Below are 18,968 nucleotides of genomic sequence, written 5' to 3' on the forward strand. Positions count from 1 at the left end.
TTTTAATCAAATCAGAAATGAAACAAAGGAGGAATTTCTTTCCACCTATTTCCCCTCCAGCCACGTTTTGTACAAAGGGGAAATGTCACTGTCACTTTCCATGCCTGTAGTTATTTTAGAAACCTGTTGTATGGTGCCAACTAGCAAGAGTTGCCGTTCTCCAAAGTAGGCACAGGGTTCTGATTGTGACATACTGTTGACCCTGCATATGATCTTTAAGTTGAGTATTTGTGGCTGAGGAAGGGTCACTGGACCAGAAATGTTAACTCTGATTTTATTTTTTCTTCATAGACGCTGTCAGACCTTCTGAGCATTTCCAGCAACTTCTGTTTTTGTCCCTCAATTCTTTCTGAAGTGTCAAACTATAAAATTATTCTGGGAAAGAGTGGGCTATGATCTCAGTCTGCACTATGATTTCTTCCTGCTTTCCGCTTCGGTGTTTTCCCGTCTCTCTTTTTTCTTGACGACATTGCTGTATTCTAGCTGTGACCTGGTTCCACAAGTATTGTTTCATTGGTGCTTTGTCAGATTTCTGTTTTTCATGGGTTAGATGAGACAGTAACTGCAGGATGTTTAATGAACCTTGAAGATGAAAATCCCATTTGTAGTTAATGACTAGGACTTGTCATTTAACTTTTGGAGTTTTTGTTTTTCAGCCATGCAACCAAATGGTTCCTAAACATGTTAGAGTTCCACAGCTGAGATCAATTAACAGCATCACTGTGACCCTCCTAATTTTCATTGCCAGTATTTAACCACTAGTTTACACTCTTTTTTTTTTGATATTGTCTGTATCCCTCTGACCTCAAAATAGTGAACTGAGGGGAAGCTGGTGGTGTAAGACAATGTCCCTCGGCTTGTGATCCAGAACCCAAGGCAAATGTTCTAATTAGGGGCTGAGATAACACAGTAGTCATGTACTGCTGCGCCAAAAGGCCTGGGTTCAAGACCCACCTGCTCTGGACATGTCATGACAACATTATGGATATTTTAAAATCAATCTATTCAGAAATGATGTCTGATCAAGTATCATATGTTGCAAAGACAACTTTTGAGGTTTATTTGTCCTGTGGTCTAAATTTGAGGTTCAGTTTCTGCTTCACAGGTTTGTAGAGTTTTCAGTTTGTATGGTACTCTATTTGTATAGAGAAGTGATTCACTGAAGACCTTAGGTAAATTTGTTGAAGTTAAAATTTAGACTCACAAGCCTGAATACTTTAAGGCCTCATTTAACAACATTTCACCTTCAGTGTCAGTGAGAGAAATGAAATGAAACCAACTTGTGCAGAGACAAACAAATTGTATGACCTAATCAGTGCCATTTTGGAATGGCCACACCTGCTCTCCCTTCGGTATCTCCATCTCTTGAACCAGCTCTTATACCTTCATTTGTTGTTCCACTCTCCATTTGAGTTCCCTCTTGCCACCATTCTCTCATGCCACTGTTTGAGCAAGGCAGCAAATGGTAAATAATTGTTTAGAATTATTTATTTTAAAAAGTGAGTGTTACTTCACGTAAGAAGAATATCGGAAATTTGGGAGTGTACAGTTGCAATTTACAGGGTATGATGGTTTTTTGAAGTGCTGCAGTGCCGAACTACAGTTTTTGCATTAGTTGTAATGGAAAAATCTGAATTACATGAAGTTATACTTTTCAGAAATGCATCTCTACTGTTAGAGTTACTGTAGCAATACTGGAGTTTAACAGTTCTAAGAATATATTGTATGAGTAAATCTCCTGGTGCTTTTTCAAGAGAAACAGCTGTTGATTTGCCTTTGATTATTCTGCCACTTCAAGTTGGCTGGTCAATTGTTTGATAATGGCTAGACAGGCAAACCTGTCTGATTTAGGCTTTGGATTACCAAATTTATCACAGTCCGTTTGACTTGGTTCTGATTTTTTTCTTCATTTGAACTTTGTTTGTTTCAACTTTCTTTGTTGTATGTTGTCTCAATTTATAGTTTGCAGGCCTGCCTTTAAATCTGAGGAAATGTGAAAGTTAACCTTAGTGCCTTCCCAACTTCCACCTTTGCTTCCCTCAGTGTCCTTACATACGTCTCCACCAGTCCTCGTGCACTTGCATGTTTTCACTGGAGCGGAGGAGATTAAGGGGTGACCTTAGATGCTTAGAAAATCATGAGGGGCATGGATAAGGTGAATAGCCAAGATCTTTTCCCCAGGGTAGGGGAATTCAAAATCAAAGGGCAGAGTGTTAAGGTGAGAGGAGAAATATTTTTAAAAGTATCTGATGGACATTTTTAACACAAAGGATAGTTAATATGTGGAATGAATGCCAGAGGAAGTGGCAGATACAGGAACAGTTGCAAAATTTTAAAAATGTTTGGACAGTTACATGAATAGGAAACTTCAAGAGGGATCTGGGCCAAATGCTGGCAGGTGTGGCTAGTTTAGTTTTGGAAAACTGGTTGGCATAGATGGGTTGGACCGAAGGGTCTGTTTCTATGCTGTGTCACTCTGACTAATTTTAACTTGGTCAGGTGTCTCGACTATCGTCTATTTCACCGTGACTTGTATAACAAGTGTTGCTTCTTAATAAAGAAGTGGGCAAAGTCCTCATTTAGTACCTCAGCTGTGTTCCTTGCATCTGGCTGTAAATACACTTTTTTTTTCAGGTCCATAATTGTAGGAACATAGCAGGAGTGGGCCATTTGGCCCAGTGTGTGCTTGATTATTCAATAAGATCGTAGTTAGCCTGGTTGTGATCTTAGCTTCACTTTCCCGTCTGCACTCCATAATCCTTGACTCTCTTGTCAATCAAAAATCTATCTAACTCAACCTTGAATTAACTTCAAACCTAGCCTCCTCATTTCTCTATTTAAACAAATAATAACTTGGAACAAGGTAATTGAACTGAAACAAGAACTCCTGTTTTTCCCACAAATACTATCTAATCTGCTGGATATTTCTAACATTTGTTTTTGTTTCAGATTTTCAGCATCCACATGATTTTGCTTTTGTATTAGAGCTTTTGATACTTTATTCCACATACTATGGATGAAGGAGAGTTCAACTATTACATTTATTCCCATTAAACACGCACACTGCAGAAACTTGTTTTTTTTGTGTATGTAGCTTCCCCTATTTTTTTTCCCAGAAAAGTTCAGTAATTTGAAAAAAAACACCAATGAAAATTGCTTTAGTTAACATTTGGTTCATAGGTTGAGAGTTAACATGGATTATCATTCTCACTGACTTAAAAATGTCTGCTAAAGCCTTGCTGGATATAGGAAATGTGAGACTTCTGGTAACCTCCTGATACCTTCTTTATTTGAAGAGCAAGAAATGTTCAAAGCCACATAACCTAAAGTGACGCAGTATGTAGTTGCCGATTAGTGACTTGTGCTGAGGTTGAATTTGAATTCTCCCATTAATAGGACAGAACAAAATTAAATTAGCATATTTGATCTTACTTATTCTTGAGGGACATTTTATAATTTTACTTTTACTTTTGCAGATGTCCCCCTCGTACATTTCTACCAGCTCTATGCAAAATCTTTCTGGATGAAAGTGCTCCTGACAATGTGTTAGAAGTGACAGCCCGTGCCATAACGTATTACCTGGATGTATCTGCTGAGTGTACACGAAGGATTGTTGGAGTTGATGGAGCCATAAAAGCACTTTGTAACCGGTTGGTTGTGGTTGAGCTCAATAATAGGACCAGCAGAGACCTGGCTGAGCAGTGTGTAAAGGTAATGAACATCATGCTATAATTGATTCAGTTTAAAAATAAAACTTCCAACTACTTGATCTTTATTGAACACGCAATTTTTTTTTAAAAATGCTGCAATCTCACTTAACATTTCTGATACCTGGAGTCAGATCCAGCACAAGCAGATGGGTGCAAGTCTCCCTTGCTGAATGACTAATGAGGTCAAATTGAAGAATCTGAACCTCATGTAATAATTCAATTTCATGTTATTTCTGCACAAAATAAATCCCAGACCATAATTCTGGTTTATACTGTTTTGTTTTTGGTTTTAGTGAAGTGAAACAAAAGCATGTGATGCTACAGATTTGATTTTAACAATAAAACAGTTTATTTTGAAAATAATGAATAATGGAATTGTTTTATTCTATAACGCAATCAAGTATTTCAAAATAAAGGGATGTACAAACACATTGTTGGGTCTCTGTTTAAAGCTACACACCTCTTAACTTTAATTACAAGGTTATTAAATTCAAGGTTTGTGGTTTGTCTTACATCTGAAGCACCCCTAATATATTGGAAGAAGTTTGTTTTAACTTCTAACATTTTTCATTTAATCAACTTACCTGATTCATACTGTTGATATTTGAATATAATCTGTTCTTGTAGGTACTTGAGCTCATCTGTACGCGAGAATCAGGAGCAGTATTTGAAGCTGGAGGGTTAAACTGTGTGCTAACCTTCATTCGGGATAGCGGTCATCTTGTACATAAAGACACTTTACATTCTGCAATGGCTGTAGTTTCCAGGCTTTGTGGAAAAATGGAACCTCAAGATTCATCACTTGAAATTTGTGTGGAGTCTTTGTCTAGTTTATTGAAACATGAAGATCCCCAAGTAAGTAGGGCAAGGAAACAAAATACAATGTTTGTCTTTTAAAATATAGATACCTTTTAATAGCACTTAGTTTCCACTACATGTTCTTTTCCTTCCATGACCCCAAAGTTCCCTCATCTTTTCTTCAAAAATTGTTTACCCTGGGCTACAGTGAAAGTTGGATAACTTGGCTGTTTCTCAGTAATTACTGTTGACTTGTCATTTGACTGTCGGGCATCATCAACTGCTTTTGATTTTATTTCAAAGTTACCTATGTGCAATCTCCAACAGGAAATTATGGGGCCATAATCTCTAGCAGATAGCCTTCTCATTAACCTAGAGATAGGGAGCCCCATTGCAGTATTGCACTGACGTTCCTGAGGTGAGAAAGACTAGTGTGCATGTCTCATGATCAGCACTGATGGATCATTGAAGAAATTTCTGTTGTCCTAATTACATTCATCTGTACTTGCATTTTGGAACTCACCTTATTCTGGAGCAGCACAATTTTTTTTTTTCTTCACTGTCTTTACTACATGCAATAGTGGATGGTCTGTCACAACAGTCTGATCCACCTAGGAGTTGGCTGAAGAGTGCTATTAAGACCTACTTTCTGTGAAAATGAAATAAAGTAAAATTTTAAACTTGAGCTATTTCCTGCCTAGTGATAGCTGAGACAGAGAAAGCATGTTCTTATCCCTGGCTCAATGCCTAGTTAGTCCTGGAACATGTTGCCACCTGTTGGCAATGACTAAGCTTGAGAGACTCCACTCCATTTCAAACAACACTGACCAGGAGCTTCTGCAGCTCTTAGTGCCTGCCAAAGGTATATTGGAAGTGTTTGCAGTTTGATTGAGTTGTACTATGAACGTGCTTTCTGTGGCCATTAAATTGAACATTGATTTTCTGACTCAGAGGCCAGGACACTACCCACTATGGCCAAGATAGGGTGGAAAATAATTTTGTTATATGTTTCCTTGTCAGTTTGAGCTTTTCAGGGCAAAAGATATTTGGAAAGGCAGTCAGCTTTCTTTTGCATTAATTTGAAATTAATAACATAATCTGCCAGTGCCTTAAAGAATTAATAGACACCAGTTAACCTAATATATTAGGAAGATTATCAACAGTATTTCTGCTGTCTGGTGAAGGGAGTCTTTTTAAAAAGCAAGAGATTGAAATAAATCAATTTCAAAGTTGAATGATTAGTTTGGAATTTTTTGATGTTTTGATCACTTTTGGTGCTGGTATTACATGTTGCTTTTATCTTGTCCAGTCCAACTATTTTACTTCTGACTGACTGATTTTCCTGTTGTGTTCTACTTCAGTTGGAGAGCCAGTGCTGCTTCTCTTACACTCAAATCATTGATCCAATTGAGTGCCTGAGTCAGAGCAATTAAGAGGCAGGGTTCCTGTAAATTGATGGCCACGCTGTCAGTCTTAGTATTTTGGTTGTATTCATTTTGTTATTTTACATCATCACAAAGTTTGATCAACTCCATCTAATAGCAGGCTCTTGCCTTGTAGGTGAAGGAACAGTGCTGAATCTTGGCACTGAGACACAACTGGGTATGTCAAATAATACAGCAGATGCAGAGATGTTGGGCTGCACTCAATGGGAGGTAGGCAGTGAAGGGATCTGCTCTTCCTTGCTGCTTTTCTTCCAGATGTCTTGTCCCAAAATACTAGTGTATCAATCATGCTTGACCTCAGTTTGACATTCCCAGATGGGAAATTAAGAAGTGATGCTTAACATTATTGAGGATTGGCTTGCTGTATTTGCCATCCGAAGAATGGCTTGTCATGTCTGCCAGCTGAGCAGGTCTCTTCCAAGGTAGAAACAATGTGCCACATCTGTAAGAGGCTGCTTTCTTAACAGGAAAGTTGAAATGTCTATTGAGGCAGAAGTTGAAATTTAAATGTTTTAATTTTCTATTGTTAGAAGCAAAGGTGTTAAATTAACACTTTTGCCCTCTCCAAAATATGTTCACCTTTAAGCTTTTGTTATTTATATTAAAAAAAATTGATGCTAAGAGAAACTTAGTTGTATACCTCTTTTGGTTATTAATCTTACTTTTTATTTACAGTGACATATTACAAACCAAGTAGTACATTGGTCTTTTTTCTTTTCAGGTATCAGATGGAGCTTTGCGTTGTTTCGCTTCTTTGGCAGACAGATTCACTCGGCGTGGAGTTGATCCAGCTCCTTTAGCAAAGCATGGGTTGACGGAAGAGTTGCTTTCTCGCATGGCAGCAGCAGGAGGTTTAGTAGCAGGAGGGTCTTCATCTGCGTGCAAACCAGGCCGTACGTCTACAGGAGCAACTCCCAATGCAGCTGATTCTAAACTTAGTAACCAAGTATCAACGATTGTTAGTCTGCTTTCCACACTCTGCAGAGGATCCCCTGTTGTGACACATGTAAGGATTCAACTCTCTTAACTGCCTTTTCATGCGTGATTTTGCAGTGACATAAAAAAATTGTGGAAGTATGCTCGAAAAAAAGTCATGAATTGTATTTTGGTTGTACATTTTGATGGACGATACTTCGTCTTGCTTAAAAAAAACTTATTGTTGAGAAAATAAACAGGGCTTAAGCCCTATCAGAATTTCATATTTCCCGTTAATTCAAAGATTTACTGCAGTATGTGATCATTTCATCCAAGGATCTTAGATCTCGGCACCAAGTAGACTTTTCTCAACAAGTAATTAATATTCAGTTTTATGATCAGTTTGATTTGTATCTTCCCGAAAGTATGAATTCAAACGTGGGATATGGATGCTCAATTAAAATCTGTTATCAACAATTTATCAAAATACAAACACAAAATGCTGGAACTTGTCAGGTGCCATCAGCCAATGGAGACAGATAACATTAAAGATCAATGATTTTACAGTAAATCTGATCAAATCATGGCTTTAAAATCAAATCTCTTTTAATGCTCAAAATGAATTGCTTACCAGTATTTATGTACCACATTAGGAAGCCAAGATTGAGTTTGTAATTCCTTACTACTTGTCCTAAGATTTGTTTATCATCAAAGGGTTAATAAATGTTTTCCCTCCAGGACTTATTAAGATCAGCATTACCTGACTCAATAGAAAGTGCACTACAAGGTGATGAAAGGTGTGTACTTGACACTATGCGATTGGTGGATCTCCTTTTGGTATTACTTTTTGAAGGACGTAAAGCTTTGCCAAAGTCCAGTGCTGGCTCCACAGGCAGAATCCCTGGCCTAAGGCGGCTGGATAGTTCTGGGGAACGTTCTCATCGGCAGCTTATCGACTGCATCCGTAGTAAAGACACTGATGCGTTGATAGATGCTATTGATACCGGAGGTAGGTTAATGTTTGGGACAAAAGCTATGTTTACTAATTTTAAATGTTTTTCTTCCCCACACTAATTCCTGTTAATAACTTTTTACACAGCATTTGAAGTAAATTTTATGGATGATGTTGGTCAAACTCTTTTGAATTGGGCTTCTGCTTTTGGAACTCAGGAAATGGTAAGAAAATATAACAACTTTAGAACATGTGTTTTAAAGTCTCCATTCATCATAATTACTGATGAGTACTGTAAAGTTCAACACAGTCAAGAAAATATTATCGAGGTACTAAATTAAGTATTTGTTCAGAAAATAAGATTTTTGTGTTAAAAATAGAGTAGGAGCACAAATGATCACGTGACATTAGGAGTATTGAATTCTCTTTTCAGGTGGAATTTCTTTGTGAGAGGGGTGCTGATGTTAACAGGGGACAAAGATCCTCATCTTTGCACTATGCAGCTTGTTTTGGAAGGCCACAGGTTGCAAAGGTATGATATTTGTTTCTTTTCTGCAACAGTTAGCTGCAGAGACTTACTTCACTGGATGAAGGGATTTCTTAACTTGCGAAGCAGTCTTACAGTATGGTATTGTGTCCAGCCTGAGAGATGTGGTTTCCTTTGTTGGGTGAGCTATCCTTGTGTGATGGCAGTTGGTTGAGCGACAACATTTTAGCTAACTGCTATTCATTGACTTGCTGAGAAAACACTACATTATGTTAAGATGCCATGATTAATGTCATGAATGACCTCTTAACTGGTGGCTGGTACCTTCTCCTAATCACAAGAAAAATCCTCTTTAGTCTCCTGCTGAAGGTCTACTGGACAATCTCCAAGATGATGTCTTCCCACAGTCAAGTGTGGTTTTAGAACTAGCAATGGGAAAGTCAATACTGTGTTTGTAAGCAGCCACGTCAGAACCCATGTATGTTCTTCATGAAACTAACTGAAGCTATTGATAGTGAAAGTTGACCTGGTCTATGTTACTTGATCTTGACATCTGGAAGAATTTGGAAAGGGTGGTTTGCTTTAAAGAGGGCACAATGTAAAATACAGTGGATGTCCAATGAGATTTAGGTTCAGGTGCATAGCTTTTTAAAATGCCACAGACAAGTGCAGTAAATAGTCAAGATGGCTAATATGCAGGCCTTTATATCTAAAGGGCTGGAGAATAGGGATGCTAGTGTTATGTTGCAGTTATACAAAACCCAAGTTAGACCCCATTAGAGTACTGTGAGCAGATCTGCGCACCACATTTTATGAAGGACATTCCTGCCCTGGAGGCAGTTTGATGCAGGTTTACCAGGATAATACCTGGATTCAGGGGTTAATTAATGAGAAGAGATGAGACAAATTAGTTTTTTATTCTCTCTAGAATTTTGAAGATGAGGTGATCTATTTAATGTCTTCAGGGAAACAAAGGGTAGATAAATATAAACCATTTCCACTGGTTGAAAATTCTGGAACACGGGAGCATAGTCTAAGAATTAGCACCAGGTATTCAGGAGAGATGTTACAATACACTTATACACACAGTGGCAGATTGGAATTCTCGACCTCGATGTTGTTGATGCTAATTCAATTGTTAAATTTAAATTTGAGGCAAGGGTATCAAGGGATGTAGGTCCAAGGCAGGCATATGCAGTGAGATCACAGGTCAGCTGTGGTCTTATTGAATGGCAGGCCAGGCTCAAAGGACTGAATGGCTGACTGTTCCTGTCTTACTGTGCACTTTTTTGTAATTGTATTTAGAGTTGCATGAAAACATTGTTTGATCAACAGCCTCGTTGATCAAAGTTTTGCAGAGCTTTTTGGCATCAGTTATGCGTACAGTATATGAACAAGCGTAGAATACATGCTGGAAAGTTGTGTATTGGACTAAGAACTAGGATAAATGGTTACTATTTGATACAGTGTGCCCGTAGACCAGTGCAGGTTCTATTTTTGTTTTGCATATGATTTTGGTCTGGCAAATGGGGGAGCAAAGCGTGAGAAACATGATCTGCAGATGTTACGATCACATAAAAATAAGTGGTTTGGAAAATGGTGAGACGGCTGTAAAACACAACTAAAAATCTTAGGCAGTGAATTTGTAAACAAGTTTGAAGATGCACTTCAATGTTGACAGGTGTGAGGCAATATATTTTCGAGAGAAAAACCAGCAATGTGAATAGCTGGTGGAAAAAACTGAGAAGAGTTAATGAATTGAGAGATCTAAGGATTTAACTATCACCTTGTGTTACAAAAATACTTAGAGTTCATTGGCCACCACAAGCCTTGAAATATCTGACATGAGAGACACTATATATAAAAATGTCTGTTTATGATGAAAATGCAAATATAAAATATCAAATACTGTATTAATGAATATTTCTGTATTTAATGAACAAAGAGATTTGCAAATGATGTGGAGTAAGCTTTCAAAAGAAAACTTGTGTTAGTTTTGGTGATTGAAAATCCTTACATTTGTTTTTACTAGACTCTGTTGAGGCATGGAGCAAACCCAGACCTGCGTGACGAAGATGGTAAAACACCTCTGGATAAGGCCCGTGAAAGAGGTCACAGTGAGGTTGTGGCTATATTGCAATCTCCAGGTTAGAAAGCATGTTTAACATCTGTAAGTCAAAATGCCTAGTGATGGCTGCAAGTTGTTAACTAACATAATGTCAAGAGTCCTGACCTGAAATGTCAACTTTCCTGCTCCTCTGATGCTGCCTAGCCTGCTGTGTTCCCCTAGCTCCACAGTATGTTATCTATAATGACTTAATATGTTAGATTGGGGCGGCACGGTGGCTCAGTGATTAGCACTGCAACCTCACAGCACCGGGGACCCGGGTTCGATTCCAGCATCGGGCTGTGTGGAGTTTGCACGTTCTCCCCATGTCTGTGTGGGTTTCCTCCAGGTGCTCCGGTTTCCTCCCACAGTCCAAACGTGTGCAGGCTAGGTGGATCGGTCATGCTAAATTGCCCGTAGTGTTCAGGGATGTGTGGGTTATGGGGGGATGTGGACGGGTCTGGTTGGGATGCTTCAAAGGGACATATGGACTTGTTGGGTTGAAGGACCTGTTTCCACACTGTAGGGAATCTAATCTAATCTATACCTTCAATTGATTAAATGGTTGAGGTGGAATCTTAAAGTACAACAGATGGTTGTAGTGGGCACAATATTGAACAATACTCTGTTTAATATTACAGCAAATGTTGTTTTAATTGGCATCTTATGCAACAGCACTCTCAATACACCAGTGAAAATTATGTGGCTGAAATAATGGAAATTTACTGTGCTGTTGTGATTTTCCAAGTCGTCAGCTGAGAGTCTGAGTACAAAGACTTTCTGCTGTTAAAAGTTTTATTTAAGGCAAAGTTATATTATTATCCAAGTGATTTATGCTGTAAACAAAGTGCAACAGTGAAGTGTATATATATCCCCTGCATTATGTTTCTATTACTTAGTGTGTGTTTTTATATTGATTTATGTGGGCCTCATTATCAACCAGCACCTTAAATCAATGGGCACACTCCTGATCCCATAGGTGCCAGTTAGAAAAAGTTTGCTGTATTGTTGAGAGAATTATTATCATAGGGTATTATAACTAGCTGGCCCAGTGCTTGAGGGGTTCCCATCAGTCCCTTTTTTTTCCTGTGATGTTTAAAATTTTATCTTGAATCGAAGTTCAAAATGGTTCTTAAGAACATTAAGAAATGTCAACAGAGTTAAGCTAAAAATGTTCAAACCTCCTTCACTCTTCAATTAAGTCACTAAATTAATCCTACTTTGTTATCTAACTGCACATCTCTTGATATCTGTGGTTTCAAAACAATCTTTTAGTCTCTAACAATAACTATCCACACCCTTTGGGCCGAGGGTGTTGGGGAGACGCTACTGATCGCCATCCAATAGCTTCATTAGCTTTGAAATGCCTCAGGAATGCCAAAGTTTTGTCCTAAGTAATTGGTTTCCTATTTGATCTTAACTGCAGCAAATCATCTTTCCTATGGATTTTCAGTGTTACTAATATCAGTAGTAATAGTAAGATACATAGCTATTTGCCATTTCAAATCGGAATAAAATCCATGTCGCAAGTGTTGAGGTTTCAAGCCTGCTCCACCATCCAATAAAATCATGGCTGTGAATGGTAAGTTCTACTTACCCACCCTTTCACCAATTCCTTTACTATTCAAAAAATGATCTATCTTAGCTTTAAAAACATTTAATGAGAAAGCTTCAGCTACTTCACTGGATAGGGATTTCCACAGATTCACAGCACTTTGGATAAAGAAGTTCCTCCTCGATTCAGTCCTAAATCTGGTCTCCCTAATTTTGAGGCTATGCCCTCTTGTTCTAGTTTTTCTTGTCAGTGGAAACTACCTCCCTGCTTCTATCTCCTCATAAACCAATCCCCTTAACTATGGAACAACCTAGTGAATCTCCTCTGCACCCTCTGCAGTGCCAGTACATCCTTGCTCAAGTAAGGAGACCAAAACTGCGCACACTGCTCCAGGGTGTGTCCTCATCAGCACGTATATAGCTACAACATAACCTCCCTAATTTTAACCCAATCCCTCTAGTCATGAAGAACAAAATTCCATTTCTCTGTTACACCTGCAAACCAACCTTCTGTGATTCATGCACAAGGACACCCAGGTCCCCATGCATTACAGCATGCTGCAATTTTTTACCGTTCAATTAATAATCCCTTTTACTGCTATTCCTACCAAAATGGACAACTTCACATTTATCAACATTGAGTTTCATCTGCCAGACCTTTGCCCACTCAAACTATCTATATCACTCAGCAAACTTCCTGAGTCTCTCCACACTTAGCTCTACCACTCACCTTAGTTTCATCTGCAGACTTTGATCCACTGCACGTGATCTCCAACTCCAAATCATCTATGTAAATTATAAACAATTGTAATCCCAGTATTGATTCCTGAGGCCACTTGTCACTGATCACCAATCAGCAAAGCACTCATTTATTCCCAATCTTTGCTCCCTGTTAGTTAGCCAGTCCTCAATCCCTGCCAATACATTGCCTATAACATCGTGCACTTTTATCTTATGCAGCAGCCTTTTGTGCGGCACTTTCTCAAATGCCTTACATCTACTGAGTCCCCATTATCCTCTGTGCCCACTTCGTAGAATTCCAGTAAATTAATTGAGTATGACCTGCCTTTCATGACCCAAGCTGCGTCTGCCCAACAGGACAATTTCTATTGTGGTGTCTTGCTAGTTCTTCCTTGATGATGGATTCAAGCATTTTCCCCACTACGTAAGTTAAGCTAAGTTGTGTATGATTCCCTATCTTTTGTCCACCGCCTTTTTTGAACAGAGGCATCACGTTTGCTGTTTGCTTATCTACTGGAATTGCCTCAGAGCCCAGTGAATTTTGAAAAAAATACCACTGGCGCTTTTGCTATTTCTCCTGCCATCTCTTTAGTACTTTAGAATGCATTCCATCAGAGCCTAGAGATTTGTCTACCTTTTAGCCCCATTAGCCTCTTCAGTGATAATGATTGTGTCTAGGTCCTCGCCTTTAGACTCCTTGTCATCAATTACTGGAAAGTTATTTGTGTCCTCTGCTGTGAAGACTGACACAAAATACCTGTTCAATGCTTTAGCCATTTACTCACTTCACGTTATGAAATCCGCCTTCTCATCCCCTAAACGACCAATGTTTACCTTAGCCACTCTTTTTAGTTTTATATGTTTATAGAAACTTTTGCCATCTGCCATTCTGAGCTAGTTTAGCCTCAAACTATCTTACTTTTTTTTTAAATATAGCCTTTTTTGTGGCTTTCTGTTTACTTTTAAAGTTGTCCCAATCTTTGAGTTTCCCATCGATCTTTGCTGCTTTGTGTGCCTTTATCTTTCAATTTGATAGGCTCCCTTATTCCTGAGACATCCATGGCCGATTACCTCTTTTCCTACAGTCCTTCCTTTTCACTGGTATGTACTTTTGCTGAGCACTTTGAAAAATTGCTGTTCCTCAACTATCCCTCCATAAGTCTTCACTTCCAGTTTACTTGAACCGACTCCTCCCTCATCCTATTGTAGTCTCCTCTGTTTAAGCACAGAACCCCAGTATTGGATTTTACCTTCACTTTCCATCTGTGTTCTAAATACAACCATACTGTGATCACTGCTTCCAAGAGCATCCCGTGCTACGAGATAATTAAATATCCCTCTTTCAATACCAGATCTAGGATAGCTTCCTCCCTTGTCACTTCCATTACATACTTTTCAAGAAACTATTGCAAATGCATTCAACTAACTCCTCAAGGCTGCCATGACTGACCTTGTTTGATCAATCAGCACTTCGAATAAAATCTCCCATGATAATTGTCATATGACTTTTACAAACATTAGTTATTTCTTTGTTTATTACCCGCCCCAATGTGATGGTAATATTTGGTGGCCTATAGATTACGCCTATCAGTGACTTTTTCTTCTTTGAATTTCTAACTTGCACCCAAATGGATTCAGCCTTGTTCTCCGTGGAACCAAAATCATCTCTCTCTGCCGCTCTAATGTCATCCTTAAATATCAGGGCAACACGACCTCCTCCTCCTCCTCCTCCTCCTCCCCCCCCCCCCCCCCCCCTTACCTTCCTGTCTGTCCTTAGGAATAGCCTGATACCCCTGGATATTTAATTCCTCGCTGTGACCATCCTGCAACCACGTCTGTGTAATGGCTAATAAATCATACTCATCAATGATAATTTGTGCTGTTAACTCCTCTACCTTGTCTCAGTATCAAAATCTGGTTGTACTGTTTTTGGTCAAGGAGTGCTTGTATTGATTTGGGTGCGAAAGGTGAGGATCAAGTTCTATTCATTTTTAAAGCACTATTCCTTCCATTGTCAACAATATTTCCCCAACAGAGAAACATTTCCAAAAAGTGTACTTTAACTATTTGTCTTTAGGAGATTGGATGTGTCCTGTGAATAAAGGTGAAGATAAGAAAAAGAAAGATGCCAACAGGGAGGATGAAGATGGAAATGAACCAAAAGGGGATCCTGAAATGGCTCCATTATATTTGAAGAGATTGCTGCCAGTATTTGCACAGACATTTCAACAAACTATGTTGCCATCCATCAGGTGTGTTTTTCAAATTGGTTATGAGATTTCTTGTTTTATGTCATGTGCATTTGGTTTGCAGCTTTTAAAGAAAAATGTAATTGAATTGTAATTTGATTTATGTTCTAAACCTTAATGATCTTTGCATGTCATTGGAAAGTGGTTTCCCAAAGAGACTGCGTCACTACACTTTAGATACTACCTTTTGCTGAACTTTATTTCCCAGGTTCTGGAGGATAATGTTTAGACAAAGAATGGTGTTTTGTCTTGCTAGAAGCAAATTCCACTGGTTGCATTGTCTCTAATGCACTATTGATTCTTAAATGGTGAACTGCAAAGAGAAATTTTGTAAGCTACTTGTGAACGGCAATGTGAATACAGATAGCAGTCAATTTTGTAATAACAGTCTAAACAGCAAGACATTTAACTGTTTAATTTCCACTGTCTAACCTTTGCATGAATAAAACAGTCAATCAAATTATTTTTTCAATTCTAATGTGTTATTTAAAAATAAGTATTTTAACTCAATTTTGCATTTGAATTATTTGACAAATTACGTTGTGATTGGAACCATAGTACAGAATAGGTTTTATCATGCTAGGTTTAAAAAAAAACGTTTATGCAGAAGTCTATCCACAGCCTATATCAATTAAACAATGCACTTGGGGATGTACAGTGGTACTGCTGCTTCAGTGCCAGGGTCCTGGGTTCGATTCTGCTCTCGAAGCAACTGTCTATGTGGAGAGGGCACATTCTCCCAGTGTCTGGATGGATTTCCTCCCACAGTCCAAAGATATGTCAGTTGTGTAGATTGGCCATGCCTGTAGTCTCGGGGGTTGTGCCTCCTAGTTGGATTAGCTATAGGAAATGAAGAGGGCTGCTCTTTTTTTTCCCCCAAAGAGAGTTGTGCATATGCCTGTTCATCACAAATTTTATCTTTTTATTCTTTAGTTGGATGAGAGTATCACTGGCAAGACTAGTGTTTATTGCTTATCCCTCAGTTGCCTTTGAGAATGGTGAGCTGCACACTGCCTGAAGTAGGTTTGATCAGATGAAGACAATAGATTTCCTTCCTTAAAGGGCGCTGATGAACCACATGGGTTTTTGTAACTACCTATGCAGCTCAGTCGTGGTGACCAAAATCTTTTGATTTGAAATGCATGATTTCATCCAAACTGCATCCTGATTGCTGTGTGGTGGAGTTTGTACCCATGTCCCCTTCTCATTACTGGTCCAGTTATGTTACCATTATGGCACAATCCTCCTGATAGGTTATTGATCTCATCAATTACACTGTGCAGTGAGTCAGTGTTGAAGGATTGCTTGCGGTGCTAATCTAATTAGATCATATTTAATCAACTTATCACAGAATTTGCTCCTCATTATAGTCCGATAGAAGTATTTTGGCCTTTTATCCAAGTCTTAGTCCATACTGTAGGCTGCAGTAGTTGAGCTGAATAATCTTTGAGTTTATAGCTTTCTTGTGCCATTGTTCGAATCCTACTCACCAGAAAACATTCTGATTAACCCGTTTCACTGTAATGTTTTAAATATTGGATGATCCATTCCGAAAAGGGTACTGGCAGCATGAAAATTGCTTGGTGAATGAAGTTATGTACAAATGTCTGTTAAAGCAAAAATAAAATCCGAGCGTTTGTATTTCTACGTGTGTTCCAAAAGCCTCATTATGCATGTGGGGCAGTGATTCTTCCATAGCAAGATTATCCAACATATGGCCTGTGGGTCCTCATCTGCCATTTATTTGTATGTTGTTGGCTTAAAACGAGCACAGGCTCATGTCCCAGAGGAGTTTACATACAAATTTCAAGCTGCCGTTATCTCAATGGATAAGAAATGGAAAGCACCACCCTGCCTCATTTTGAATTTATCTTCAGATTTGTTGTTTTGTTTTTAGCTGTAACCTGCCAGTTTATCCTGACATCTGTTTAAAAGAGAGTGGGAGTCCAGGGACCCAGCTTGAGCTGCTGAGATTGGGTTGGAACAGTCAGGAATTGGGGTGGAACAGTCTAGAAAATGGTAACAACCACTGCAAAGAGATGAAGAAAGGGAGGAAGGGAGAAAAGAGAGGGAGAAAGGGAAGGTGAGGCAGAAAGACAAGACAAGACAAGAAGAGACCCGCTGGTCCATACCATCCTCCTCTTCCCACCAACCGCCACTATCCCACTCCCGATAGTCTTGCCTCCATCTCCTGCCCACTCAACTTCTTATCAAGGCATTACTGTCTTGTGATTGTGTTATGTTCCCAAGAAAAATTTGATTTTCTTTCCCGCCGTCCATTTGAAGCTGAGACCAAAAATTCACTGAGGATTTTCAGTCAGGTTAAAGGAAAGCAAATGCAAAGATATTTTTGTGAAATCTATTTGTGCTTCTGTCTTCAGATGTTCCTGAATTTTTGCTGATATTAATTACTTAGTTTCTGATCACAATGTAATTTATTCAAATTACCAGCATTCTGAAATGCAGTTCATAAATTGTGTAAATTAAGTCAAATTTAAACTCAATACTAACACGTTATGAAGCCTTCGCTTGATCATCATGCATAATATTCAACTCGGTTCTTTAAAATTCACTTCTAGTATGTCCATTTTTGGTGTATCTATAGTGAAAAGAATAACTTGCACCAAAATACATTTAAAATAGTCCAATGAAATGTAAGAATTATATTTTGTTGATGTTATCTGTCCCCAAATTGAACTTGATAAATTTCCCTGGACTTGTTATTCGGCTCACTATCCCTATTATGCAATCATCAATGTTTATTTTCCCATTTTTAATTTCTAGGAAGGCTAGTCTGGCTCTTGTTCGAAAGATGGTACACTATTGTTCTGAAGCACTTTTGAAGGAAGTATGTGATTCGGATACTGGCCACAACCTGCCTACAGTGCTGGTAGAAATTACAGCTACAGTCCTAGATCAAGAGGTTAGGCTTCATAGTAAAAATAAAACAAAAATAAATAAATTAAAGCAGCATTTCAGTGCTGCAGGTTCTGTGTTTCATGTTGGGCATTTAGTTGTACCTTAGTAGCCTTTTCAAAATGCGAACTGATAAGTACAATTGATCAGCACTGAAACTGGCCATTTGAGGCAGTCAATCTAAACTAAAACCTTTTGTCTGTTCTAGGTGTTTTTATACAGTGGGATAGTTTTTGAAGTTTGGCTAACATATAGTTGTGAAAGTTCACATATGGTAGGAAATTGAAATGCTAGATACTCTGCTACACCAACATATTTTAAAGACACTAGTTTTAATTTTGAGAATAGCCCAGTTAATATGCTTAACAGCTTTGTTACAAAAATTAATGGTATCTTTCATTACACTGTTTCACAGTTGTACTTTTTTCTTAAGTATCCACTATAGTATGAGCCTTTTAAAATGCAACATCAAGCACAATGTTGCTTGTGGGACTTGTAAAATATTGATGCTTCAGAAGACAGCAGTGAAATAACTGCTAATTCAATGTGATGTCTAGCAAAGTGCAGTAACACTGTTAAAATTTAGAGATAGTTTGATTTTTGCCTGCTGATTATCTCTTGGCTGTTTTCTATGCGTCCATTTTATCACAGCAAACTGTTAAATTAAGATGTGACTATTGCAGATCCCTCTAGTGATTGGACTAGGTTTTAGCTAGTCTGATCAATTACCTCAGCTGTATCCAGGGAAACCTGGTAGATCATGTGACTGCATGGTAGTGACCAAGTTACATGCCCCAAAATTTGTCTAGCTCTCTTTAAAATTTCTCCTTCTGTTTGCTGTAACGAAAGGATAAGTGATATTGGGGTTTATGCAGACCTTTGTTGCACATGAACCTTGACTGTGTTTGTTGCAAGGTGTCCTACTAAGAAGGACCAGAACAGAGGCTAATTGTTTCCTTGATCATCCTGTGTATATTTCCAGTTATCCCTGCACGTTAACAATCGAGTGATAACTGCAAGTTTTTTTTTCTTTGCCCAGGATTGAAGCTAAGACCAATCAGTGTTATTTCTGGCACCACAGCTGACAACAGTAT

General features: G+C 38.5%; 1 protein-coding gene across 6 annotated transcripts in view; it reads left to right on the plus strand.

Annotated features, from left to right (window-relative positions):
- The window catches only part of hectd1 (HECT domain containing 1), a 91,157-nt gene that overhangs the window by 25,345 nt on the left and 46,844 nt on the right, over positions 1-18,968 (plus strand). For all 6 annotated transcript variants that reach the window (XM_048537451.2, XM_048537448.2, XM_048537445.2 and 3 more), the window contains exons 3-11: positions 3,477-3,711; positions 4,338-4,565; positions 6,675-6,959; positions 7,607-7,877; positions 7,968-8,044; positions 8,254-8,352; positions 10,340-10,454; positions 14,787-14,961; positions 17,743-17,881. In XM_048537451.2, coding sequence (XP_048393408.1) covers positions 3,477-3,711; positions 4,338-4,565; positions 6,675-6,959; positions 7,607-7,877; positions 7,968-8,044; positions 8,254-8,352; positions 10,340-10,454; positions 14,787-14,961; positions 17,743-17,881 — 1,624 coding nt within the window. The remainder of the gene's footprint in view (positions 1-3,476; positions 3,712-4,337; positions 4,566-6,674; positions 6,960-7,606; positions 7,878-7,967; positions 8,045-8,253; positions 8,353-10,339; positions 10,455-14,786; positions 14,962-17,742; positions 17,882-18,968) is intronic.

The sequence above is a fragment of the Stegostoma tigrinum genome, chromosome 10 (assembly GCF_030684315.1).
Source record: "Stegostoma tigrinum isolate sSteTig4 chromosome 10, sSteTig4.hap1, whole genome shotgun sequence".
Taxonomy (NCBI): Eukaryota; Metazoa; Chordata; class Chondrichthyes; order Orectolobiformes; family Stegostomatidae; genus Stegostoma; species Stegostoma tigrinum.